At 55.1% G+C, this 21,053-nt stretch overlaps 4 protein-coding genes across 4 annotated transcripts in view; all 4 read left to right on the plus strand.

Moving 5' to 3' along the window:
* The window catches only part of LOC147645291 (uncharacterized), a 409,208-nt gene that overhangs the window by 113,426 nt on the left and 274,729 nt on the right, over positions 1-21,053 (plus strand). The gene's annotated exons all lie outside the window — the stretch shown is intronic.
* Positions 1-21,053, plus strand: part of LOC111922621 (uncharacterized) — an 813,543-nt gene that overhangs the window by 102,489 nt on the left and 690,001 nt on the right. The window lies entirely within an intron of this gene.
* On the plus strand, positions 3,882-14,518 carry LOC147645296 (olfactory receptor 14C36-like). The gene is made up of 2 exons (XM_086874732.1): positions 3,882-4,801; positions 14,317-14,518. Exons 1-2 carry the CDS (start codon positions 3,882-3,884, stop codon positions 14,516-14,518), a joined length of 1,122 nt encoding a protein of 373 aa, XP_086730858.1.
* LOC147645297 (maestro heat-like repeat-containing protein family member 7) lies at positions 14,030-20,397 on the plus strand. Its single transcript, XM_086874795.1, has 16 exons — positions 14,030-14,359; positions 14,551-14,692; positions 15,016-15,080; positions 15,199-15,564; positions 15,737-15,885; positions 16,144-16,291; positions 16,500-16,690; positions 16,773-16,910; positions 17,193-17,307; positions 17,480-17,617; positions 17,850-18,026; positions 18,160-18,315; positions 18,475-18,576; positions 18,975-19,077; positions 19,358-19,414; positions 19,756-20,397. Exons 2-16 carry the CDS (start codon positions 14,575-14,577, stop codon positions 19,878-19,880), a joined length of 2,148 nt encoding a protein of 715 aa, XP_086730921.1. The 5' UTR covers positions 14,030-14,359; positions 14,551-14,574; the 3' UTR covers positions 19,881-20,397.

Here is a 21,053-nt window from a genome sequence, read left to right on the forward strand (position 1 = left end):
GACAGGATGGGGCTGGGGAATGTGGAGCAAGGTTGTCCCCACTGTGTCAGACCTCAAGGCACAGCTTCTCTGACCTGGCCAGACCTCCTTAGGAGAGACCCTGGATCAATATCCGTCAGTGAATGCTGCAGTCACCTCTGCTCTAAAGAGAACAGGAATAAAATATACCCTTTAAAATAATAACAGATATTTCTTAGAAGCTCTTTGAACTATTTCTCCATAAGTATTGTAGGAAACTTTCCTAAGAATTGCACCAGACCAGAGGGAAATCAAGGCACAGCCATGGTTTGTTAGGATTTTCTTGATCCTAATGAGCCCCGTGGTGCATTTGGAGCTGAGCCCTTGAACCTCAGGGCCTGAGAGGAGATTGCACAAACCTTTCCAGGAGCCCAAGTCAGAGGAAAAACCCAAAGTGTCTCCAAGCATTAATGGGTGCCACTGAGGTCCATCCCCAACACAGGCTCCTCATGGACTCCTTGGAGGAGAGAACTGGAGGCCAGGATTGCACAAAAACCTCCCAGAGACTCAGTGTGGAAAGGAAAATCCAAAGTAGCTGAAAAAGCCCTGAGTATCTCAAAGTATTGATGAGCCCCACTGAGTGTCAATGCAAAGCTCCCAAGGGACTCGTTAAAGCAGATAATTGGGGCCAGGATTTCACAAACTTCTCAGAGACTCAGGGTGGGAAGGAAAAAGGAAAGTGCCTTAAGAACCTGAAGTACCTTAAAGCATTAATGAGCCCCACTGAGTGTTGTTACTGACAAAGCCTCTCAAGGGACTAATTACAGCAGATAATTGGAGGCCAGGATTGCACAAAGCTCTCAGAGACTCCAAAGCAAAAGCCAAAGTCCTTTGAAAAAGCTGCAGTCCCTGGGAGCATGAAGGAGGCCCCCAGGGCCATTCCTGAGCAAGGCTCCCCAGGGACTCCTTCCAGCAGATCCCTGAGGCCACTGGCATGTGGCCTAGGGGGGACGCTGAGGGCAGGCCAAGGGGGTGACAGTGGCCAGCCTTGCTGGGGCTGTGCCAGGAGGCCCCAGGGCCTCAGGACAAGGTGTCTCCTCACAGCCCTTGCTGGCACAGCATTGGCTGCTGTGGCCCAGGGCACCAAGCCCTGGCTTCTCTTTGTCCCCAGCTGTCATCAGTGCCTCCAGTTCTCTGCTCTGCCTGGGGCCTGGGGACACTTTCTCAGTCACATCCCTCAGTGGGACCCATTAAAAGTGAAAGAAACTTTGGAGTTGGATTCTAACTTGGAGTTCTTGAGAGGTTTCTTCCCCCCCCTGTCAGGGACTGATGTTCAGGGCCTCAGCACAAAGCCCCAAGAGGCTCATTAAAGTCCTGCTGCTGTGTCTGTGCTGCTGAGCTGGGCCGGGCTCCTGGCACAGAGGCAGCTCCTGGAAACCAAGAAGAGCTTCAAAAGCACATTTCTCTTGCTGAGCAGCTCTTCTGCCAGCCCAGCAGGGCTGGGGCACTGCCTGCAGCCACCCTGGGCACAGCCCAGAGGCACAGAGAGCTTCAATCAGTCAGGGCTGGGAAGGGGCTGAGAAGTGCCTGGGGCACAATCCCTGCCAGCCCTTGGCACAGGAAGCCTCTGGCTGCAGGACAATGCAGCTGCAGCTCCTGGAGGCATCTCCTCAAGCTGGAACATCCCTGTGCCTACAGACTCTGTGAGTACATTCTCTGCCTGTCCCTTGTGCAGAGCAGCCAGGGGTGCCCAGGGCTGTCCTGCAGAGCAGGGTCCTGCAGCCCAGGGCGCTGTGCTGGGGCAGGGACTCTGCTGCCTGCCAGGGACAGCTCTCAGCCGGCCCGGGGAGCTGCTCCCAGCGCTGGGGAGAAGCTGTGGGGGGAAGGAGCCACCCTGAGCAGGGCAGGGGCTGCTGCTGAGAGGGGCTGTGTGGGGCAGGGCTGCTCCCAGCTCCAGACCTGCCTGGGCACAGCTCCAGAGGACACTTCCCAAAAGAAGGTGAGCCTGGGATTGCTGTAAAGATCAGGAGCTTTCCTGAGACTTTGTTCAATTTCTCTCTTTAAGCAGGGTGGGAAAGTTGAGATGATAGCAAAAAGATTTTTGCTTTTTGTACTATATTTTTAGATTTGTAAACTACTATTATGTAATTATAAAATTTTAATTCTTAATTAACTCTATTAAACTATTATTATATAGTATAGTATAGTATAGTATAGTATAGTATACTATACTACACTATACTATACTATACTATACTATTATATTATATTACATTTATATTATAATTAAGGACAACTATTATCCTTAATTAATATGTTTCCTAACCTTTCTCTTAGATTTTAGAACAATAAACTGACCTTCTAAATACATTTATGAAATACTGTGTTGTCTTATCATCAGGGAGAGGAGCTACAAGAAGAGCATTTTGTTTTGTAACCAGAATGTGAGCAGTCATAACAAAAAGTGGGGCAAAGAAACCCTTGGACCTACTCCAGTGGGTTGACCCTGGGGTGTGTAACTGGGGCAGCTGAATCTCCTATTGAATGTTTCTGTTAAATATCCTAATTAATCAACCTTAAGAAATTGTTGAAATAAGGGGCCGGGTGTGCCTCAACCCCACTGGGACACCTGGAAGTTTCCAATAAAGGTCTGGATTTTACTTTACTGTTCTAACACTGTTGCAAAGGTTTGGGTTTTTTTTCTCTTTTGATTATAGACAACAGGGGGATGAGAGAAGCAGAAGAGGAATTGTAATCCCAGAATCACAGAACATTCTGAGTTGAAAGTGACACACCAGGAACAGCAAAGTAATGTTGGAACATTTACAGAGATGCCAGAATTGTAAGTTTGGGTGCTCAGTCTCTCTGCTGGGAGGCTCCTAAACAGCCTAAATGCACTGCTCTGATATTGTCATTGGTATCTGGGGCTCTCAGGGAGGCTCTGGCATCTGCAGCAGCTGAGTCAGGCCCTGCCCTTGGGATTGCTGCCAGGCAGGTGTGTCCATGGGAATGGGGTGTCCCAGCTTCCCTGTGACCTGTGGGGCTGTGGGCAAAGCAGTCCATGGCAAAGGGGAATGAGCTGAGCCCCCTCCCTGAGATCCCATCATGGGCACACCTGGGGATCTCCTTGCTGTGTCCTTCCAAGCTCTGAGCTGCCCTCCTGGCTGCAAATCTGTGCCAGAGCCTCTCAGAGTTCCCTGAATGTCCCACAGGGAAGGGCAGAGATGCCACAGCTGAGGAAATGCTGTTGGCTCTGCCAAGGGAGCCGTGAGTGTCCTTGGCAGAGGGGGGTGCTGAGCCCTTGCCCAGAGACCTTTAGAGAGGGTGAGACATTCAGGGATCCCTCTGCTCTGGGCAGGGTCTGGTTTATGCCAGGGTGACACAGGAGTGTGATTGTGCTCTGATTCCAGCCAAAGGTGCAAACCCAGGGCAGTTGGGAACAAGCCCATCCAGCCCCTCACCTTCCCTAAGCCACAGGGAATCCTTTGCCTCTCACATCTCTCAGTGGGAAATTCTGAGTGCAGCAGAAATGCTGGGGATTTCTGACCTCAGAGAACCAAGAATGGTTTGTGGGCAGGGAAAGAATGCCTAAAATTTCTTCCTGCTCTCAATATCTTTTAGAAGTGGGAGTAAACATGGCAACAAGGCCTTCTGCTTTAGGAGTGATTCCCCTGACAAATCCTGAATATCCCTCTGTCACATGGCCACAAACCCAGGGCAGCAGGGCAGGGATGGCTCCTGGAGAGCCCCCAGGCACGGGCCTGTCTGTTCTTGGCACACTCAGACAGCACAGCTGGAGCTCAGTCAGGGACCTGGGTGAAGGTTTTCCCAGAGCAGGAACAAGGGTGGGTGAGTCCCAGCCTCTCCTGATTTGTCACTGCTCTTTTTTTTCATGAACAGGCCCCCATGTGCAGCCACAGCAAATGTCCAACAGCAGCTCCATCAGCCACTTCCTCTTGCTGGCATTGGCAGACACGCAGCAGCTGCAGCTCCTGCACTTCTGCCTCTTCCTGGGCATCTCCCTGGCTGCCCTCCTGGGCAACGGCCTCATCATCAGCGCCGTAGCCTGCAGCCACCACCTGCACAGCCCCATGTTCTTCTTCCTGCTCAACCTGGCCCTCACTGACCTGGGCTCCATCTGCACCACTGTGCCCAAAGCCATGCACAATTCCCTCTGGGACACCAGAGACATCTCCTACACAGGATGTGTTGCACAGGTTTTTCTGATTATCTTCTTCCTTGGATCAGAGCTTGCCCTGCTGACCATCATGTGCTACGACCGCTACGTGTCCATCTGCAAACCCCTGCACTACGGGACCCTCCTGGGCAGCAGAGCTTGTGCCCACATGGCAGCAGCTGCCTGGGCCAGTGCCTTTCTCTATTCACTGCTGCACACGGCCAATACATTTTCCCTGCCCCTGTGCCAGGGCAATGCCCTGGGCCAGTTCTTCTGTGAAATCCCACACATCCTCAAGCTCTCCTGTTCACACGCAAACCTCAGGGAACTTGGGCTCATTGCAGTCAGTATCTGTTTAGCACTTGGCTGTTTTGTGTTCATTGTTTTCTCCTATGTGCAGATCTTCAGGGCTGTGCTGAGGATCCCCTCTGAGCAGGGAAGGTACAAAGCCTTTTCCACCTGCCTCCCTCACCTGGCTGTGGTCTCTCTGTTCATCAGCACTGCAGCATTTGCTCACCTGAAGCCCCCCTCCATCTCCTCCTCCCCATCCCTGGATGTGTCACTGTCAGTTCTGTACTCGGTGGTGCCTCCAGCCCTGAACCCCCTCATCTACAGCCTGAGGAACCAGGAGCTCAAGACTGCAGTGTGGACACTGATGACTGGATGGTTTTAAAAAACATTATACTGCTGGCCAGTTTCTGCAAATGACTTGTAATAAAAGTAATCTTTGATACTTATTGTTGGTTTCATTTTGGAGGTTCTTTTTCTTTGTTTTACTTTTCAATATTGTCCACAAAGAAATGTCATTGTGCCATTTCTCATTTTGTTTCTCTTCACCTTCCCTGTGCCGACACACTATGTCAATAAGGAGCTGAGGTCTTGGTGGCTTTAAATGAACTAAAGGATCTCCCAGCAAAGTTTTCTCCAGAGATGCCCCTTTTGTTCCCTTCTCTGGAGCTGCAGCAGCAGTGTCTGTGTGCAGAGCTGGGGGCAGATCAGTGCTGGCACAGCATCTGTGCCCAGGAGCAGCAGCACTTGGTGTTGCCAGTGCTGCTCCCGTGCCACTGCCCCGCTGCCCTCCTGGCCCTGGTGTTGCTGCAGGGCCTGAGTGCTCTCGGGGCTGGGCACAGCCCTGGGGGTGGCAGTGCCGGGGCTGCAGCAGGGACAGGCCATGGGCACTGCTGGGGCAGCGCTGACGCCTCAGGGCAGGGCCTGGGGGCTCCAGGCTCCTTGCCCAGGCTCTCTCAAGAACACGACCAGGCCAAAGCTCAGCACAGAAAACCCCCGTGAGCAGCCCCAGGGTGGCCGTGGGCAGGCTGGGGGCAAACAGCATGGCTGGGGCTCTGCAAGGTCCCTGGGGGAGATGGGAAGGAGCAGCAGAGCAGGGGCTGATCCATCCCCACTGCGCTGGACACCCCAGGGCAGCGTCCCAGAGCGTCCTCATGGAGCTGCCAACAACATCCCCCCTGTGCAGCCCCGGCCTCTCCCCCAGCTCAGAGAGGTGCCGCATCCTTGCAGGCACATGTCATGAATAAAATCTCTCAAGAAATCCACCCCAGATAAAATACTGTATTTAGTTAGGTACAGTTAATGTTCTTATCCCATTTGTAAACCTTGTACCCCTTGTTTACTCCAATGGTTATTAGTAATGTTAATTACTTACCAGTTTCTGAAGTGTTTTAAAGGTTCTTATGAGACATTCCTGTACCCTTTCCCCTTACTTCCCTGCTACCTTGTAACAGAGCTGCTCCCATGGGGGCTAAATCCAACTAACAAAAGCAACCCATTAGAAAGGTATGCCACAGAACCAGGCAACTCCCATGGTCTCTGTGCCACACTAGAACAAAGAAACTCCCATGAAGCTGTGTAACCGAGTAAAATGCAGACTAAGGCATGCAGGACACCAAAACAACGAGCTAACAGAGGAATAAAAGGACAAGGAAACATATTTGAGCAAGCTATGATGCAAGATCATCTTCCTGCATCACCTAAACCTGCTTAGAAACCATCTTCCTGCATCACCATGAGCTAAGAGAACAGGAAAGGACTGACAGCCCTGGACAGCAAACCAGGACGACAGGTCCCTGGCTACTCTCATGAGGATGGAAGCCCCAGCTCTGCAGTGTGTGCTGCAAAGCTGAATTGTGTCTCCTGTTTGGAGCTGACAGTGTGGGAATGGCCATGATGCAAACAACCCCTTGGGCCCCCGCCACCCCAAGAGCTGAATCCTAATGAAGGCATCAAACAGGAGTCTTGTCTCCTGGACAATTTCTTTCAATTACCGTGTGCTGCACAGGCCGTGGCCGAGGGGGCCTGGACCCACCCGGAGCTCCTCCCGGAGCCCAGCGGACTCCAGCTCAGCGGGGGCCGGCAGCGGGGCACGGCTTAGGCTCGGCAAGGTGTGAGCAGCCGTGGTCCGGCCCAGCCTCAGCCGGGGTCCCGCAGCCTCCCGTCCCCACCCGGTCACTGCTGGGGCCAGCCCGGCCCTGCCAGGCCGAGCCTGTGCGATTCAGCCCTTCTGGGACACAGGGCCAGAAAGACTTCAGCCCTGAAGCAGCAGGCTTTGAGTTCAAGCCTTGGGAAGCACTTGCCAAAGGCTTGATGGCAATTCATACTTTCATCAAGTCACCCCACTGAAAGTTATGTTTCTAGAATCTTCCCTTATCTCTCCCCCAATTGGTTGCAATTCGTCGCAGTATTTTGCATCTTTCTAACCCGAGTCTGTGTCTGGACCCACGCCCTCAGACTGCGCCCTCACACCTCCCCTAGATATTGTTGTGTCTGCCCCTAGGCCTGGTCTTTGCACTTTGCTCCTGTGCTCTGCAGGCTTCATGGGCCTCATCCCTACTTGATTTTCCTATTCCAGTTGGTTTGGGGACTCCAGCGAACCCGCTCCTTTAATTTCCTCCTTGGTTGCCCGGGTGTCAGGGGACCCTGAAGCTTTAAGGATTGTTGCGGCCACTGTCAGCACGACTGCAAGGGCCGCAGTGCAGCGGGGCCCGGCCCGACCGGCAGCCGGGTACCTCCTCAAAGGTGGAAGCAAGAGAGAGATTTCCCGGGCTTGCCTGTCTGCAAAATGTCAATCTCACCGAGGTGGATCCAGCTTTTTAAATGCTTTAATAGGTAGTCAGTTCCCACAGCTAGCCAGCTCTTGGATTTTGCTTGGCACAGGGGCAGCTCTCGCTTAGCAGCTCCTCTCAGTAAAATCATTTCCATGGGGGGCTTCTTCCCTGCTCACCAAATAGCAATTCATGCAAAAGCAGCACAAACTGTTCTTCCTGTCCTCCTATCTTTGCCAGAGAGTGCCTTTCAAAGGGATAATAATTGGGAGCGAGGGGGTTTACATTTTCCATTGCAAAGGAGCCTCCTGCCTCCCTTAGCAGGCCCCTGTCTTTCAAACGAAGACACACACGGTCTCCTTTTGCACCTTCACTTGGCCCCAGCCACTCCTGATCATTTGAAGGAGCGGCTCAGAAGAAGGGGCTGCAATCCCCCAAGGCCTGGGCTGCTCCAGGCAGCTCCTGGTGCCTTGGGCTGTAGAAGGCGTGTGGGGTGGCCTTTGTGACACAGGCACGGGGTGCTGGGGTGCTCTTTGTGACACAGGCACGGGGTGCCGGGGTGCCCTTTGTGACACAGGCACGGTGTGTCAGGGGCCGTGGTGACGCGGGACCTTGCGGTGCCCAAAGTCCATTGTGACATGGCAGAGCCCCGCCCTGGCTGGGGGGTATATAAAGGGCTTGTGGGGCCTGGGTCAGTCCCAGGACAGTGGCTGTGTCCAGGTACTTGTGTGTGCCAGAGGACTGCAGGCACGGAGGAGGAGAAGGCGAAGCCCAAGTCCCAGCCCCCCAGGCCCTGGCTCGGCTCACAGAGAGCCCAGGCCTTGAGGGAGCAGCAGGAGGAGGATGAGAGGGCAAGCAGAGGGAGGAGAGGAGCCGTGGAGTCCTGCGCTGAGGAAGAGCCAGAGTTCTGCCGAGGAGAAATGAACAAGTTCCAGCAAGGGACTCCAGGGGAAGCCTGCACTGAGCCACAGCTGTCCCCAGGAGAAGCCCAGAGCTGCCAGGAGCTCTCTGAGTGGGATGAAGGCCTTGAGCAAGAGCTGGTCCAAGTATGGGGGAGCTACTGGCATTTCTGGGACTGGGATGAGGGCAGGGAGCAAGAGCCCTCCCCAGCTGTCTCCGAGTGAATCGAGTGCAGGGAGCAGGAGCCGTGGCAGGCGGACAGCGATCACTGTCAGGAATTCTCAGATTGGGAAGAATCTCCTGAGCAGCGGCTGTCCCCAGGAGAAGGCACGAGCCGCCGGGCACTCTTGGACTGGGAAGCTTGCCGCAAGCAAGAGCTGTGCCAGGATGGCCAGGAGGTGACTGGAGGCAAAGCAAAGAGAAAATCCTCCAGGTCCAGCTGGGATGATGACAGTAATGGAGAGCTGGCTCAGGACAGCAGGGAATACTGCGACATCCTGTGCAGCCAGCTCAAGGCCTGGCAGCGGGAGGACGATGACTGGGATGAGGTGAGCGTCCTGGAGCTGCACGAGGAAGGAGAAGAGGCCAGGCAGCAGAGACTGGCAGATTTAGCCCAAGAGGGAATCCTGCTGCCTGTCCCTCGAGAAGCTTGGGTGGAGTGCCAGGAGCCCGAGCTGTGCCCGCAAGAGCAACTCTGTGCCGGGCCTGGCCCTCTGGCAGCCCAAGCCACAGTGGAAGATGTCTCTTCTCCTGGGCAGCCGCTTCCCCACAGGAAAGGCCGCTCACTCTTGAGGCGGGCGCTGCGGGCACTGCAGGCACTGCGGGGGCTGTGGGGGCTGCGGGGGCTGTTCCGCTGCCCCTGCCTGGCGGCACAGCCACAGGATCAGCGCCCGCTGCCAGCAGTTCTGGGCTGCAGATGGCGGCTGCCCCGCGGCCTGCCCAGCGCCCCGAGGGAGCCGCACGGGCTGCCCCGGCCTGCACTGGCCCTGCGGGCCGAGTCGGCCCCAGCCGCTCTGCGGCACCCCCAGGGCAGCTCCCCGAGGGCACACGGCAGCCCAAAGCGGCACCCGAAGGGGGACCCTCACTGCTGGGGCTCAGCGCCGCATCCCGGCCCATCGTCCGGCCGGGAAGGCACCTGGAAAGTCATCGGCTCCCAGCGGCGGCCTGGCACCGCCAGCGGCACCCCTGCACCGGGTCCCCGAGGGCCACAGCCACACGGCTCTTGGCCCTTTGCAGAGACACTGGCTCCAGCTCCTCCCTGCTGGACTCCAAGGCCATTTCCTCTTCTCCAGAAAGGACTCCATGCTGATCCTGGGGCCCTTTGGCCATGAGGAATGGACACAGACAGGAGGTGCTGCTCCCAGGACACGACGGCGGCCTGCTGGACTGCAACACACACAATTCTAACAAAAGAAAGGAAAGTTGTTTTTAGGAAGTAGTAGTAGAAAAGAAAAAAACCCCAAACCCCGCCCCCCCTCCCCCCCCCAAAACCTGCATAAGACCCTCCAGAAACAAAAAAATGATAAAGAATAAGAATAGGAATATTAGGAAGAAGAGGTAGAAGCTGAAGTAGATGAAGACCTAGTAGTACTTAAAACACGGAAAATTAAGAATAAGAATAAAATGTTGGAGTCTGGAATACAGAGTGTGTGCCCTTGTTTCTGATACTTAGTTATAAGATCCAGGTATAAGTTCCCCCAGGCAGGGCAGGTCCCTGGGTGCTGCCCCTGGCCCAGATAGTTTTCAGATGGGAAAAACTATCAGAAGTAAGGTTTTAGAAGACAAAATATCTTCCCTGCTGACAGCACCATAAGGAATAGCTGCAGGGCAGAGTTTTAAAAACAGAGGTTGTCTTGACCTCTCTACAGCCTTGCATGGTGCTCAGCATGATAGATCAGGGGAAAAAATATTATAGTGGTGTGGTAGCAGCCTCAGGGAGACAAAGAGTTACATTGTCCCACCCCAAACCCCTTGTGAAGGGCGGCCCAGGAGTTCTGATTGGGTTTGCGTCCCTGAGGGGTTCTCCCTTGCTGTGCTTCTACTGCTCCCTGACCCTGAACTCCACCCTCAAAGGTGGGGACCCTTGAGAGTTCTGTCCCTCAAAAACCCCTGCTGTGCCTCTGTTCGGAGCTCTCTGTTCTGGACCTGACTTTGTTCCCATGCTGAATAAATGGTTTCATGAACTGGGAGCCCATCTCGGTTGGTGTTTGATGCTGGTCCCCAGAATCCTGCTGCTTCTCTGGACGAGATCCAGAGGTTGCTGACTGCAACATATGGTGAGAGAATGCGTGGCATCCAGTGAAGCAAGAGAACAGCAGGACCCGGCTCCATGGACACCTCGTAAGTCACCGGCTGATGGCTTGAGAGCCAGCGAGACCCCCGCGTAAGAAATGAGGACTCGAGAGTACCTGGCAGGAAGGCTGGGTTGGGAGTGCCTCGGGCATGGGGAAGAAAAGGGCTTACGGAGGTGTGGGAGCCGGGACCAGACGCTGGGACACCTTCCATCACCCAACGAGACATATTATGGACGATTATATTAACATTATGGACGATTATATTAACATTATGGACAATTATGGACGGTATGGCTCTTCTGGTGGACTGTTTTTGACTTCTGTGAAGTTCCTTTTTTTTTTTTTTTTGGTGTATACCTCCCTGTACCTTCCCCTTTCCTCTGTTCCTAAGGGCAGGACAAAGGGTGAAAAAAGCCAAGATGGCTCGGGGCTGCTACCAACTCCCCATCACCCCGGTGTCTTTCTGCCATCCTGTTAGCGTTCAGGAACATACATAATCACGAATGATTATATGAAGGTGCTTTATTGAAGAGCTCTGGGTATCAGGGGTACACATACCCAAATCTGACCCAATTTGGTTTTGAGTTGAACATATTTTATACTCTATCGTTATGCAACTTACATAATAATTATTAAACTTACATTGTTCTATTGTATACATTGTTTTTACCCAGGCATGGATTTCTCGTGATCCCCCCTTAGCCCCCAAACATTGTTCCTCATGTTCTTTAAACAATAATTATATCTAATCACATCTAACAATTGTATCATTTATCATCTACTGATTACACAAGTGCAGCTTGACCTGGTCTTTAGCAAGCACAAGGCCTAACATTTCCAGGGCCTGCTTTTCCCAGGGCTTTCCAAACCTAACTTTCTTTCTAAGTCCCAAAATTTTCTAAGATTTTAATGCCTTTTACTATCAGCAGAAACAGCAGGGGCTGGGCAGGCCTGGAAGGAGAAAGAAGGTGGAGGGGGGGATTGTTTTGGGTGTCCCCTGGCTGTCACCTGTGTAATGCCCTGGCAACAGCAGCAGCTGCTGGGCTCCCACAAGCAGCCATGAGATGCTCCCTTTCAAAGGGGGTTGGGGTCCTGGTTTTCCCCTGAGGCACCCAAGCAGATGGTGAGGATCCCTCCCAGAGTGATCGGGTATTGAAAGGACCCAGTTACATGGCTACACTTGTGAGCAGAGGCTCACCCACAGTAAACAGACACAGTGATGGAAAAGTTGTGCAATAGCAGTGGTTCCTCGGGGCAGCAGCAGTCCAACACCAAAACCTCAACCATTTGCCCTTTGAGCCGTGTCCCCCAGCTAAGAGACAGCCACAACCCCACCACCTGTCCCTCCTCCCCCAGGCATGACTCCCAAATGCTCCTTTCCCTTGGCTGACTCCTTAGTGTGGGATGTAAGAGGTCTCAGCCACGTCTTGTTTCTTCATGACCTGTATTTTGCCCCTGGACAACCACTCCCTTCACAGAGTCTTCCTTTCAGATGGGAAACAATTCCCTAAAGAATCCAAAGCAAAAGAAGTGCCTCTACTTTGCTGTATTGAGATAAAATTAAATGCTAAAAAATAGCTAAAATACAGAATCCAGAGAAATTTCTTAGCTTATAATGGCCCAGCTCCTTATCAAATTCAGGGATCACTGAATTTCTAGCTAAATACGATCTAACTCATTTTCAACATGTAAACACGACAGCCAGTCCTGTCCTGCTGGGTCCCAGCAGTGCCTCGCAGCAGTCCTGCATCCATGTCAGGATGCTGGCCAACACAGGGCTGTCCTGGAAACTAAGGCAGCTGACTTGAAGTTTGTGCAGGTACCCAAAGGTCAAACCCAGCGGTGTTCCCTCAGGATTTAGCAGTCCTGAGTGATCTTCCCAGGAAGAGGAAGAGGAAGAGGAAGAGGAAGAGGAAGAGGAAGAGGAAGAGGAAGAGGAAGAGGAAGAGGAAGAGGAAGAGGAAGAGGAAGAGGAAGAAGAAGAAGAAGAGGAAGGGAGGTCGCCCACTCCTTGTGGCACCAGTTGCTTTCCTGTGGAATATTCTAGCTGCCCCAAGAGTAAAGAGGGAGCTGGAGAAAGAGCTTGCCAGGCTGCTCTCCATCCTTTCCCAGCAATCCTGGTTAAGGGGAGAAGTCCAAGCTGGCTCAAATATGTAAATGTAACAGCTGTGCACAGGAAGGGTCAATGGGAAGGATGATCCAGGAACCAGTGGCCTGGCAGCCTGAGCTTGCTACCGCGCAAGGCCTTGGGGCAGATCCTGCTGAGTGCCATCCCATGGCATGTACAGGGAACCAGGGGGTCTGCTGGAGGGTGGGAAAGCTCTGTGGTGGGAGGGAACAGTTGAGGGTCCTGCTGGGGTGTTGAGGAGTTCTGTGAGTGTGTTTTGGGGCTGTTTGTGTTGGTGGGTGTGTTGGGGAAGGAGTTGTCTGGAAGTGAGAGGTCTAGGCTGGAATTTGAGTCAGTTTGACGGGAGCACCCATGGTTTGGCTCAGCTTTGGTTATGGAGGACATAAGGAATATCTGTGACTTTTCCAGTTAGTGGTCCTGCTTCTCATGCAAAAAAAGAAGAGGGGAGAGCTGTAATTTACTGGCCACCTAGATATCTGTACCAGGGGGAGGATTAGCCTTTTTGCAATCTACTCAATCGTTTGGACTACTTTTGTAATACTGAGTGAACTTTCATTCCTTGAGAGCTTTAATTTTTCAGAGAATTAGGATATTATCATCCCTCCATAGAAAAGCAAAGGTTTGCAAACGAAAGAATGGCCTTTTTTTAGCCTCTATGTAGTGTTATATTTTGTAAAATGACTCTCAATGGATGATGTTAAAGCAAAGGACTTGCTGCTTTGAGATGGGAAGCAAACTTGCAACTCTTTCACATTCTCTGGCCATTCCAATTAATTGGTGAAGTCTGCAACTTGTAGGAAATTCTTGAGTTGAGCAATGGGGAAGCTCTCATGAATTGAGGATTCTTAAATGCCAGATCCTTCTCTGCCTTCCCCACAAAGATGTTTTATAGCTGCAGGAAATGACATCAATGGGAAAATAATTCCCACATGTAATTAATCTGACCAAGACTAAGCGTTGCCAGCAGTAGCTCCAGGAGCTCCTGCCAACAGCCCCTGCAGGAAGGAGCCCAGCCCCCAATGCACGTGGGCTTTGGCTGCCCTCTGGCACAGAAACCCCCCAGGTCTCTGGGGCAGGAGAAGGGCACCAGCACTGCCAGGGCTCGGCTGGGGTGGCAGGTCTGCCTCAGTGGGGACACTGCCACACCTGCTGATTTCAGTGCTGCCAGGCCCCTGTGCAGATTCTGTGACAGGCCCCGTGCCCTTCCTGCTGCGGCTGCATCGGCAGCCCTGGGGGCTCCTTCTGCTGCCCTGAGCCTGCAGAGCAGGGCAGCATTTGCTGAGGGTTTGAGGCGTTCCTAAAGATCCTGTTGGGCTGTCTTAGACACTTTGGGCAAGGGATTCCTTCCAACCTCGGCCACTTTGGGGGGGATGGGGGCAGCCCAAGGGTAGGTGGCAGTGTGTGCAAGGACCCTTTGTGACACATGGTCACCATGGGATGGAAAGGGACAGGGTGTCAGAGAGCCCTTTGTGACACGTGGTGACATAGGAGCTGGCGGTGACAGGGCCATGCCACAGTGCCCAGTGCACGCAACGGGACAGGACGCGGCAGAGCAGTGCTGTGAGGAGCCCCCGCACAGCACACTCGTTTGTGTCGGACCCGGAGCTTTTCCAAGTCTTTACTCGTACAGGTGACCTCGTGGCAAGACTGCGGGCCTTGGTGGCCCGTGGTTTTCCCGAGGCTTTTCTTTTGCAGGTGCCTGCGGGGCAAGACTGCGGGACTTGGTGACCCGTGGCCTTCCCAAGACTTTTCTTTTGCAGGTGCCTTCAAGGCCAGACTCTGGTACTTGGTGACCTGGAGCTTTTCTGAGGCATCTCCCATCCTTCTGGCCTCTGTCCTCAAGGTGAGACTGTGGGACTTAGTGAGCACAATCATTTACAAGGAGTCTCCAGTCATTGTGGCAGGAGCCCTCAAGACCAGACTGCAGGACTTGCTGTCCTATAGCCTTCCTGGGGCTTCTCTCTCGCAGGTGCCTTCAAGGCACAACTGCAGGACTTGTTGACTCAGAGATTTCCCACGGCATCTCTCTTTAAGGTGCCTTCAAGGCAAGATTGTGTAATGGCGGGCATATTCCTCAGCGTCTTCAAAGTGTTCAGGGGGAAAAGAAAGACAGACCCTGGACCTGCCCCAGCACAACAGCTGGAAGAGCCAAAGAAGTTCCAGCCACTGCAGGATGGTGAGTGGCAGAACTGGGCCACAGGGCTGATGGCTGCAGTCAGCTGGGCCCTGCCCCATCCCATCCCATCCCATCCCATCCCATCCCATCCCATCCCGTCCCGTCCCGTCCCGTCCCGTCCCGTCCCGTCCTGTCCCGTCCCGTCCCGTCCCATGTGAACATGCCGAAGGACAAGACAGAATAGGGGCTGGGGCTGACACCTGGCAGTGGCTGTGCTCCATCCCCTGAGCCATCCCAGGGCTGTCCCTGCCTGGGGAGTGCAGGGCTGGGTTGTGTTCTCCAGCCTCTCCTGCAGCCCCTCAGCTCTGGCTGCTCTTTGCCAGATGCAGCCATGGAAAAGACACAAGAGCAGGAGCCTGCCCGTGGCCGCTTCCGAAGAGCAGCGCAGGTACCTGCAGCCATCCCCACCTGGGCTGGGCCTGCTGGCACTGCTCAGCCCAGCAGTGGAGCTCGGAGCACTCCATGGAACATGCCTCTCTCCCCTGTCCTTTGTTCATTCTGCACAGAGGTTCCGCAAATTCCTGCGCATTCGTCGTAGGAGGAACACCACAGCAGCAACTGAGGGCGCAGCTGAGCCTGACTGCAGGCTGACCGAGCTCCAGGCAGAGCCTGATGTCAGCCCGGATTCAGCTGAGCACTCACAAGAGTCTGACACTGCAGTGGAGTTTGACAGGGCAAAGGCTGACATGGCAGGGACTGAGGGCATTCAAAATGATGACACCGGAGAGACTCAGGGCATCGCAAAGGCCAACAGGACACCCACTCCCACTATAAGCCAAGAGCTCATATGGGATTATTTCAAGGACCCTCGTGTTTCTTCTGACGTTGTTGAGAAGCGAGCTGCTTCTTCTGAGCAGCAGGTACCCAGTCAGGTACTGGAACTGGAGGTCTCCCACGATCCTGTGCCCCCTCACGCCACATCCACAGGGCCCCCTCAGCCTTTGAGGCCAGCAGAGCATGACAGAAAGGGAAGCACTTCTTGGGGGAAGCTGGGGAAGTTGCTGCCTTGGACGGCACTCCATGTCTTCCCCATGCCTCCTCCAGGTGCCAGCTACTGTGAGGAACATTCACCAGAGTCTGGTGTCCCATGTCACTGTGGATGTCAGGCAGCAAATTGACATTATAAGGCTGGCTGAAGAACACCCTGTTGATGTGGTGCTGGCCCTCCTGCACTGTGCCCCATCGTGTGACAGGTATGGGGCCCACGTGCCTTGAGAGCTCAGGGCTCACCAGCCTTTAGGGCCCATGGCCCTGCACAGCCTGTCCAATGGGCTCTGCCCAACAGGCAGAGAGGTCCAGGAGCCTCGGGCCCCTCTGTGTCCTGAGGCTGCTGCCAGTGCTCCCTCCCTGCCCCTTCAGGGCACCAGGGCTCTGTCACCTGGGTCCCCACAGCTACACAGGGCATGGCTCTGTGACTGAGACACCCCTGACACAGAGCTCTGATCCCACAGAGCTGCTGCCATGATGTGGCAAACCATAGGCTCGTCAGGACCAACAGTAGAGAAAGTGCTGCCAACACTGCTCTGTGTGATGGAGGATTGGCCTCTGCACAGCATCTGCACCTCTGATGGAGACAACAAGGATGTTTTTCCCTTGAGTGTGAGTTTATGGAGATGGCCTTTGATCACCTGGAGCTTGCTTCCCCAGGAGCTCTCTGTCTTCTCCCTGCCTAAGGCGCTGGGCTGAAACCTGGGCTAGGGGCAGGCTCAGGGGGCACCAGGCCCGCTGCTCCCCCTGTGTCTCCCCTCAGGCCCTGTCCCATGGACACCTCGGCACTGAGCACTGCCTTGGTGTGCTTCTTTTGCAGGCAACTCTGGTGCTCTGGCTGATTGTCCAGATGCCACAGTGCTGCGAGGCGATGATGCTTTATTCCGCCCGTCTGTTTGTGGCTCTGCTGTTCCATGTTGTCATCACCACCCAGCAGATGCCACCAGTGGAAGTTGACAGCTTCTGGAAAACATGCCGGGAGCAACATCGCCTTCCCAGCAACCCCAACAGGTGCCAGTCCTCCTGTCCTTCCCATGCCCTTGTGGCTGACACCAGTGCACTCAGTATGACCTGGGCTTTGCTCTGCACACAGGTTTGCAGTGCAGGCCATGAAATCTCTGCTCTGCCGACTGCGGTGTGAGAGTGTGGTCATGGAAATGGGACGCAAGCGTGGCTGGGACACGCTGCTCTGTGCTGACACCCAGCACTATGCCGTGGGTCTGCTGGCCAGGTGAGCCTCACTTCTCCCAACTGCCTCTGAAATCTGTGCCCTGTGCGTGGGGTGCCTCACACAGTCCCTGTGGTCCTGGCCAGAGGGCCTCGTCACTGAGGGATGGCTAAGCAGACTGGAAAAGGCTGAGAGGAGGGTGCCCAAAAGGAGCCACTTCCCAAAGCACCCATGGTCCCTCCAGGGATTCTGGGGAAAGGCCAGATCTCTGTGACTCTTTCCTGGGAGAGGTTTGTCCCCCGCCCCTCCACCATCAGGGTCTTGGTGCTGTTTTCCCCCCGACAGGGAGATGCTCCGTGGCTTGATCCCCTTCTGTTCCCATATTGCACTCGACCTGCTCAAGTCACTCAGAAGGGAGGAGCCATGCTGTGATCTGTCCTTCCTGGCATTCCTTGTGGAGGTGAGCCCGATGGCCAGCACTACCTCGCTGAGCTGCCTGCCAGCCCTGTCCCCTTTCATAGCCACAGCTGCCTGGGACGGTGCCCGTGCCCTGTGCTGCTGCCTGGGCCCAGCCCTGCCCAGTTCCGGGCTCCTGCCAGCCGGCTCCCCTGTCACTGCCCTGTGCCTTTCAGGTCCTCGAGTGCTTGGACTTGACTAAACACGGTGACAGTGTCCTTGAGATCACATCAAGGCACCTGCAGAGTGAGTGCAGACAGAGGTGTCGCCTGGCGCTCAGAGGCCTCGTGGTGCTCAGCAAGGAACCCTCGATGGTGAGAATGGGGCAGCAGCTGAAGCTGTGCTGGGGAAAGCAGCTCCTTGGGCTGGCTGGGCTTCAGGAGCTGAGGCAGCTGCTCCCAGCTCTCCTGCCTCACCTGCCTGAGTGCTTTGGGACAGCCCTTTGGCCTCTGGGCCTGGCAGCAGCAGGGTGGGGTTGCAGTGCCAGGGCGGTCTTGGCACTGCAGCCGTTCAGGGCTTCCCAGCACAGCCTCGTGTTCCACACAGGCCATAAGAATGTGCAGCCTGTCTCGAAGCCTTCAGGAGCTGCTGGGTGATGCAGATGGAGATGTAGTTGGCATGGCCCTCCGTGTGTTCATCAGTATTCTCAAGAATAAAGACATCATGATATGCAGCACCACTGCCCCAAAGCTGGCTCAGGCACTCCTGCTGCTCTTTGACCATGTAAGGCTCTGTGCCCCCAGACACGGGCATTGGCTGCTGCCCAGAAACTTTGTATCTTACAGATTTCTGAGTCTTTGCCCAGGTGAGCCTGGGGGAATTGATATTAAGGTATTTTTCTCTTCTTTTCCTCCAGGACCACAGCCATGTGCAGTTGCTCTCCCTTGATCTCTTCTTCAAGGCAATGGACTTGGTAGTGGATGAGGGAAAGAAGCCCCTGGAGAAGATTTTGAACCAGAGCCTGCTTCCACTCTTCATCCACTGCCATGATGAGAACCAGCATGTGGCGAAGGTCAGGTTTTGTGTGATGCTGGTGCATCCCTGGGAAGGGCATCGGCTTCCTCCTGTCCTGAAACCTCCCAGGCTGTGGCTTCCTCAGGGCCCTGTCACCCAGACAAGAGTCCTGTGCCCTGGGCTGCAGTGCCATCTCTGCATCTCTGCTGCTCTCCAGGCCTCTCGGGAAACGCTGCTTCGTGTGGCCGAGTTCCTCAAGAGGAGGAATCTGAAGCAGCTGATTAGGAAGGAGCAGCTATCAAAGTTTGCTGAGTGTCTGGTAAGGGCAGCCTGGATTAGCTCAACTTTGAGAAGCCCCCTGGCCCCGGCGCTCAGTGTGTGGGGCTGGCAGCTGTGGCCCCTGCCCGGTGCTGCACCCAGGGGCACCAGCCTGCGCCCCACACGCTGCTCCCTTCCCCGGGCCGCACGGCTTCTTCTCCAGGCTCCCGTGGCCCCGAGCCGGGTGCCAATGGAGCCCCAGAGTGGGGCTGCGGGCAGGGGCGGCACCGCGGCTCCCCGGGCAGCAGCCGGCCCTCTGCCCCCTCCAGAGCCCGGCGCCAGCGGCTGCTGGCCGGGCCTCAGGGCTGGGCGGGCACGGGAGGCCGGGGCTGGCCGCAGGCAGTGCCCGGCCGAGGGGCAGAGCCCGCACCAACCCTTCCCTCCTGCCGCTCTCTGCAGCTGGCACAGGACAGGAACCGAGCGGCCGAGCAGCTGCGCCGGGCCCTGCCGTACCTGGACTGCCCACAGGAGCCCCTGCAAGAGGCGGCCATCAGGTTCATCGGTGAGCCACGAGCCCGGGCTCCCTCCCCGCCCCGCCGCAGCTCGGCCCCGGCCCCGGCTGCTGCCCCGGCAGCGGCACCCGGGCCCGGCGCCCTGGAGCCCCGGCTGCCCTCGGGGCTGCTGCTGCCGGCCTCTGGCAGCCGTGCCCTTGGGCTGAGTCAGGATGCGGCAAGGGCCCGGGCTGAGCCCTGCCGGGGCGGGAGGCCGTGTGGCCACAGGGCTGGCAGCGCCGCTGGCAGGGAGCTGTGCCGCTGGGGCCCTGACAGGCTCTGTGTTCCCAGGGATGGCCGGGCAGCACCTGAGGGGGCAGAAGAAAGAGCTGCAGGCCCTCATCGAGGGTGAGTGAGGGCAGTGGGCAGTGAGGGGCTGGCACTGGGGGATCTGAAATGCCCGGGCAGGGAGCTGTAATCCGTGCCATGGCTTCAGAGGGCTTCTCTCTCTGTGTGGACACCTTGGTGGTGTGGGAATATCACAGAGAGATTTCAGGGATGCAGGGCGAGAGATTTGGGTGGTGATATAGTTGGGAGAGATTCGTGACCAGAACCTTGCAGGTGGTCCTGTTGGCCCCTTAACTCCTGTGGCCACAGTAAGAGCAGGCTGGGATGGCCCTGGCAGGACTTTCTCCTAGGATTCCCACAGATCCGGGCTCTGATCGTGGCTTTGTACCCCTCTCTTCCAGCACTTCAAGTCCTGAGGAGAGATGACAACCCTTCTCAGTCAAACACAGATCTTCAAGAGATATTCTCTAAAAGAGCCGCAGAGCTACGCTTGTCTGCTGGCTTAGGAGAACCAGTCTTCATTTAAGATGCTGTGGAAGATGAGACTACGCTCAGACCAGAAGAGACCAGCTGGAGCTCCAGGCACAGCTGATGACTTGCACAGCTGAGCCTGTGGGAAGCTCGCATGGCTTCAGCCCTCTCCCCCTGCCTGTAGATAGCTCTGTCCCTGCAGCCCTCAGACACTGCCCATCCCTTCTTTTTCCCCCCACTTTCCCTTCCTTTTGATAGCTCCCTCCTTCCAGCCCTCAGACACTGCCCATCCCTTCTTTTTCCCTCCACTCTCCATCCCTTTTGATAGCTCCCTCCTTCCAGCCCTCAGACACTGCCCATCCCTTCTTTTTCCCTCCACTCTCCATCCCTTTTGATAGTTCCCTCCCTGCAGCCCTCAGACACTGCCCATCCCTTCTTTTTCCCTCCACTCTCCATCCCTTTTGGTAGCTCCCTCCTTCCAGCCCCCAGACACTCCCCATCCCCTTTTTTGCCCCTCTGCTCATCCCTTTGCTTCGCATTTCATCAATAAACAGTTTGGCTTTTTCACTTGACCTGCATCTGTGTGGAGCTGAAGGGTCACAAATCCAGAACACTGTGACACACAGGCCCCTCCTGCCGTTCTCTCCTGCGCCGTATTTTGTGCAGAGACGCAGAGGAAGGAGCGCAGATCAGGCTGGAAAGGTCCCTGTGCTGAAGGCCCGGCTCCACAGCATTGTGGAGTTCAAGGTGTTACTGAAGGCCAGTAGTGGGACAAGGAGCCTGTGTGTGTCAGGGACCAAAGTTGTGTCTAAGGCCCTGCCGTGTTCCGTCCTCTGTTGTGCACGTTGAAAGGTTAATGAATAAAGCCAGGTTCAAAAACCCTCCTGGAAAGGCAAAATCCCAATTTCAGCAGCTTTTTCCACTTCTGCATTGCAGTTATTCATGGATCTACTGGAGAGGGAATGTTCATCCCAAATTTCTGCCCGTTTTTCTAGGAACACTCCAATGACAGTACAATGCCACGTGTACTGATTCAGTCTTCTGAGGTTTTTTGGGTTATTCTCTTTTGGGATTTAGGGGTCCAGAAGGTGGGGAGAGAGGCAGGACACAATCCAGATCCGAAAAAATCCCATACAGCACTGGAAATGAGGAAAACATAGTGGAAACAAGCAGAAAGGAACTGGGGGAAAAAAGGATTTTTAAGAAGGAAAAATAGGGAAAAGTAAGG

Source organism: Cyanistes caeruleus, unplaced genomic scaffold (genome assembly GCF_971803275.1).
Source record: "Cyanistes caeruleus unplaced genomic scaffold, bCyaCae1.hap1.1 HAP1_SUPER_30, whole genome shotgun sequence".
Taxonomy (NCBI): domain Eukaryota; kingdom Metazoa; phylum Chordata; class Aves; order Passeriformes; family Paridae; genus Cyanistes; species Cyanistes caeruleus.

What these genes read in the sequence shown, in the direction of transcription:
- LOC147645296 (XM_086874732.1), top strand. Translation starts at nt 3,882, where the DNA reads ATGTCCAACAGCAGCTCCATCAGCCACTTCCTCTTGCTGGCATTGGCA. An exon ending in TGGACACTGATGACTGGATG is followed by an intron (nt 4,802 to 14,316) that starts GTTTTAAAAAAC and finishes GGTGACCTGGAG; the next exon opens with CTTTTCTGAGGCATCTCCCA.
- LOC147645297 (XM_086874795.1), top strand. Translation starts at nt 14,575, where the DNA reads ATGGCGGGCATATTCCTCAGCGTCTTCAAAGTGTTCAGGGGGAAAAGA. An exon ending in CTTCCCAGCAACCCCAACAG is followed by an intron (nt 16,691 to 16,772) that starts GTGCCAGTCCTC and finishes CTCTGCACACAG; the next exon opens with GTTTGCAGTGCAGGCCATGA. An exon ending in GGCGGCCATCAGGTTCATCG is followed by an intron (nt 19,078 to 19,357) that starts GTGAGCCACGAG and finishes CTGTGTTCCCAG; the next exon opens with GGATGGCCGGGCAGCACCTG.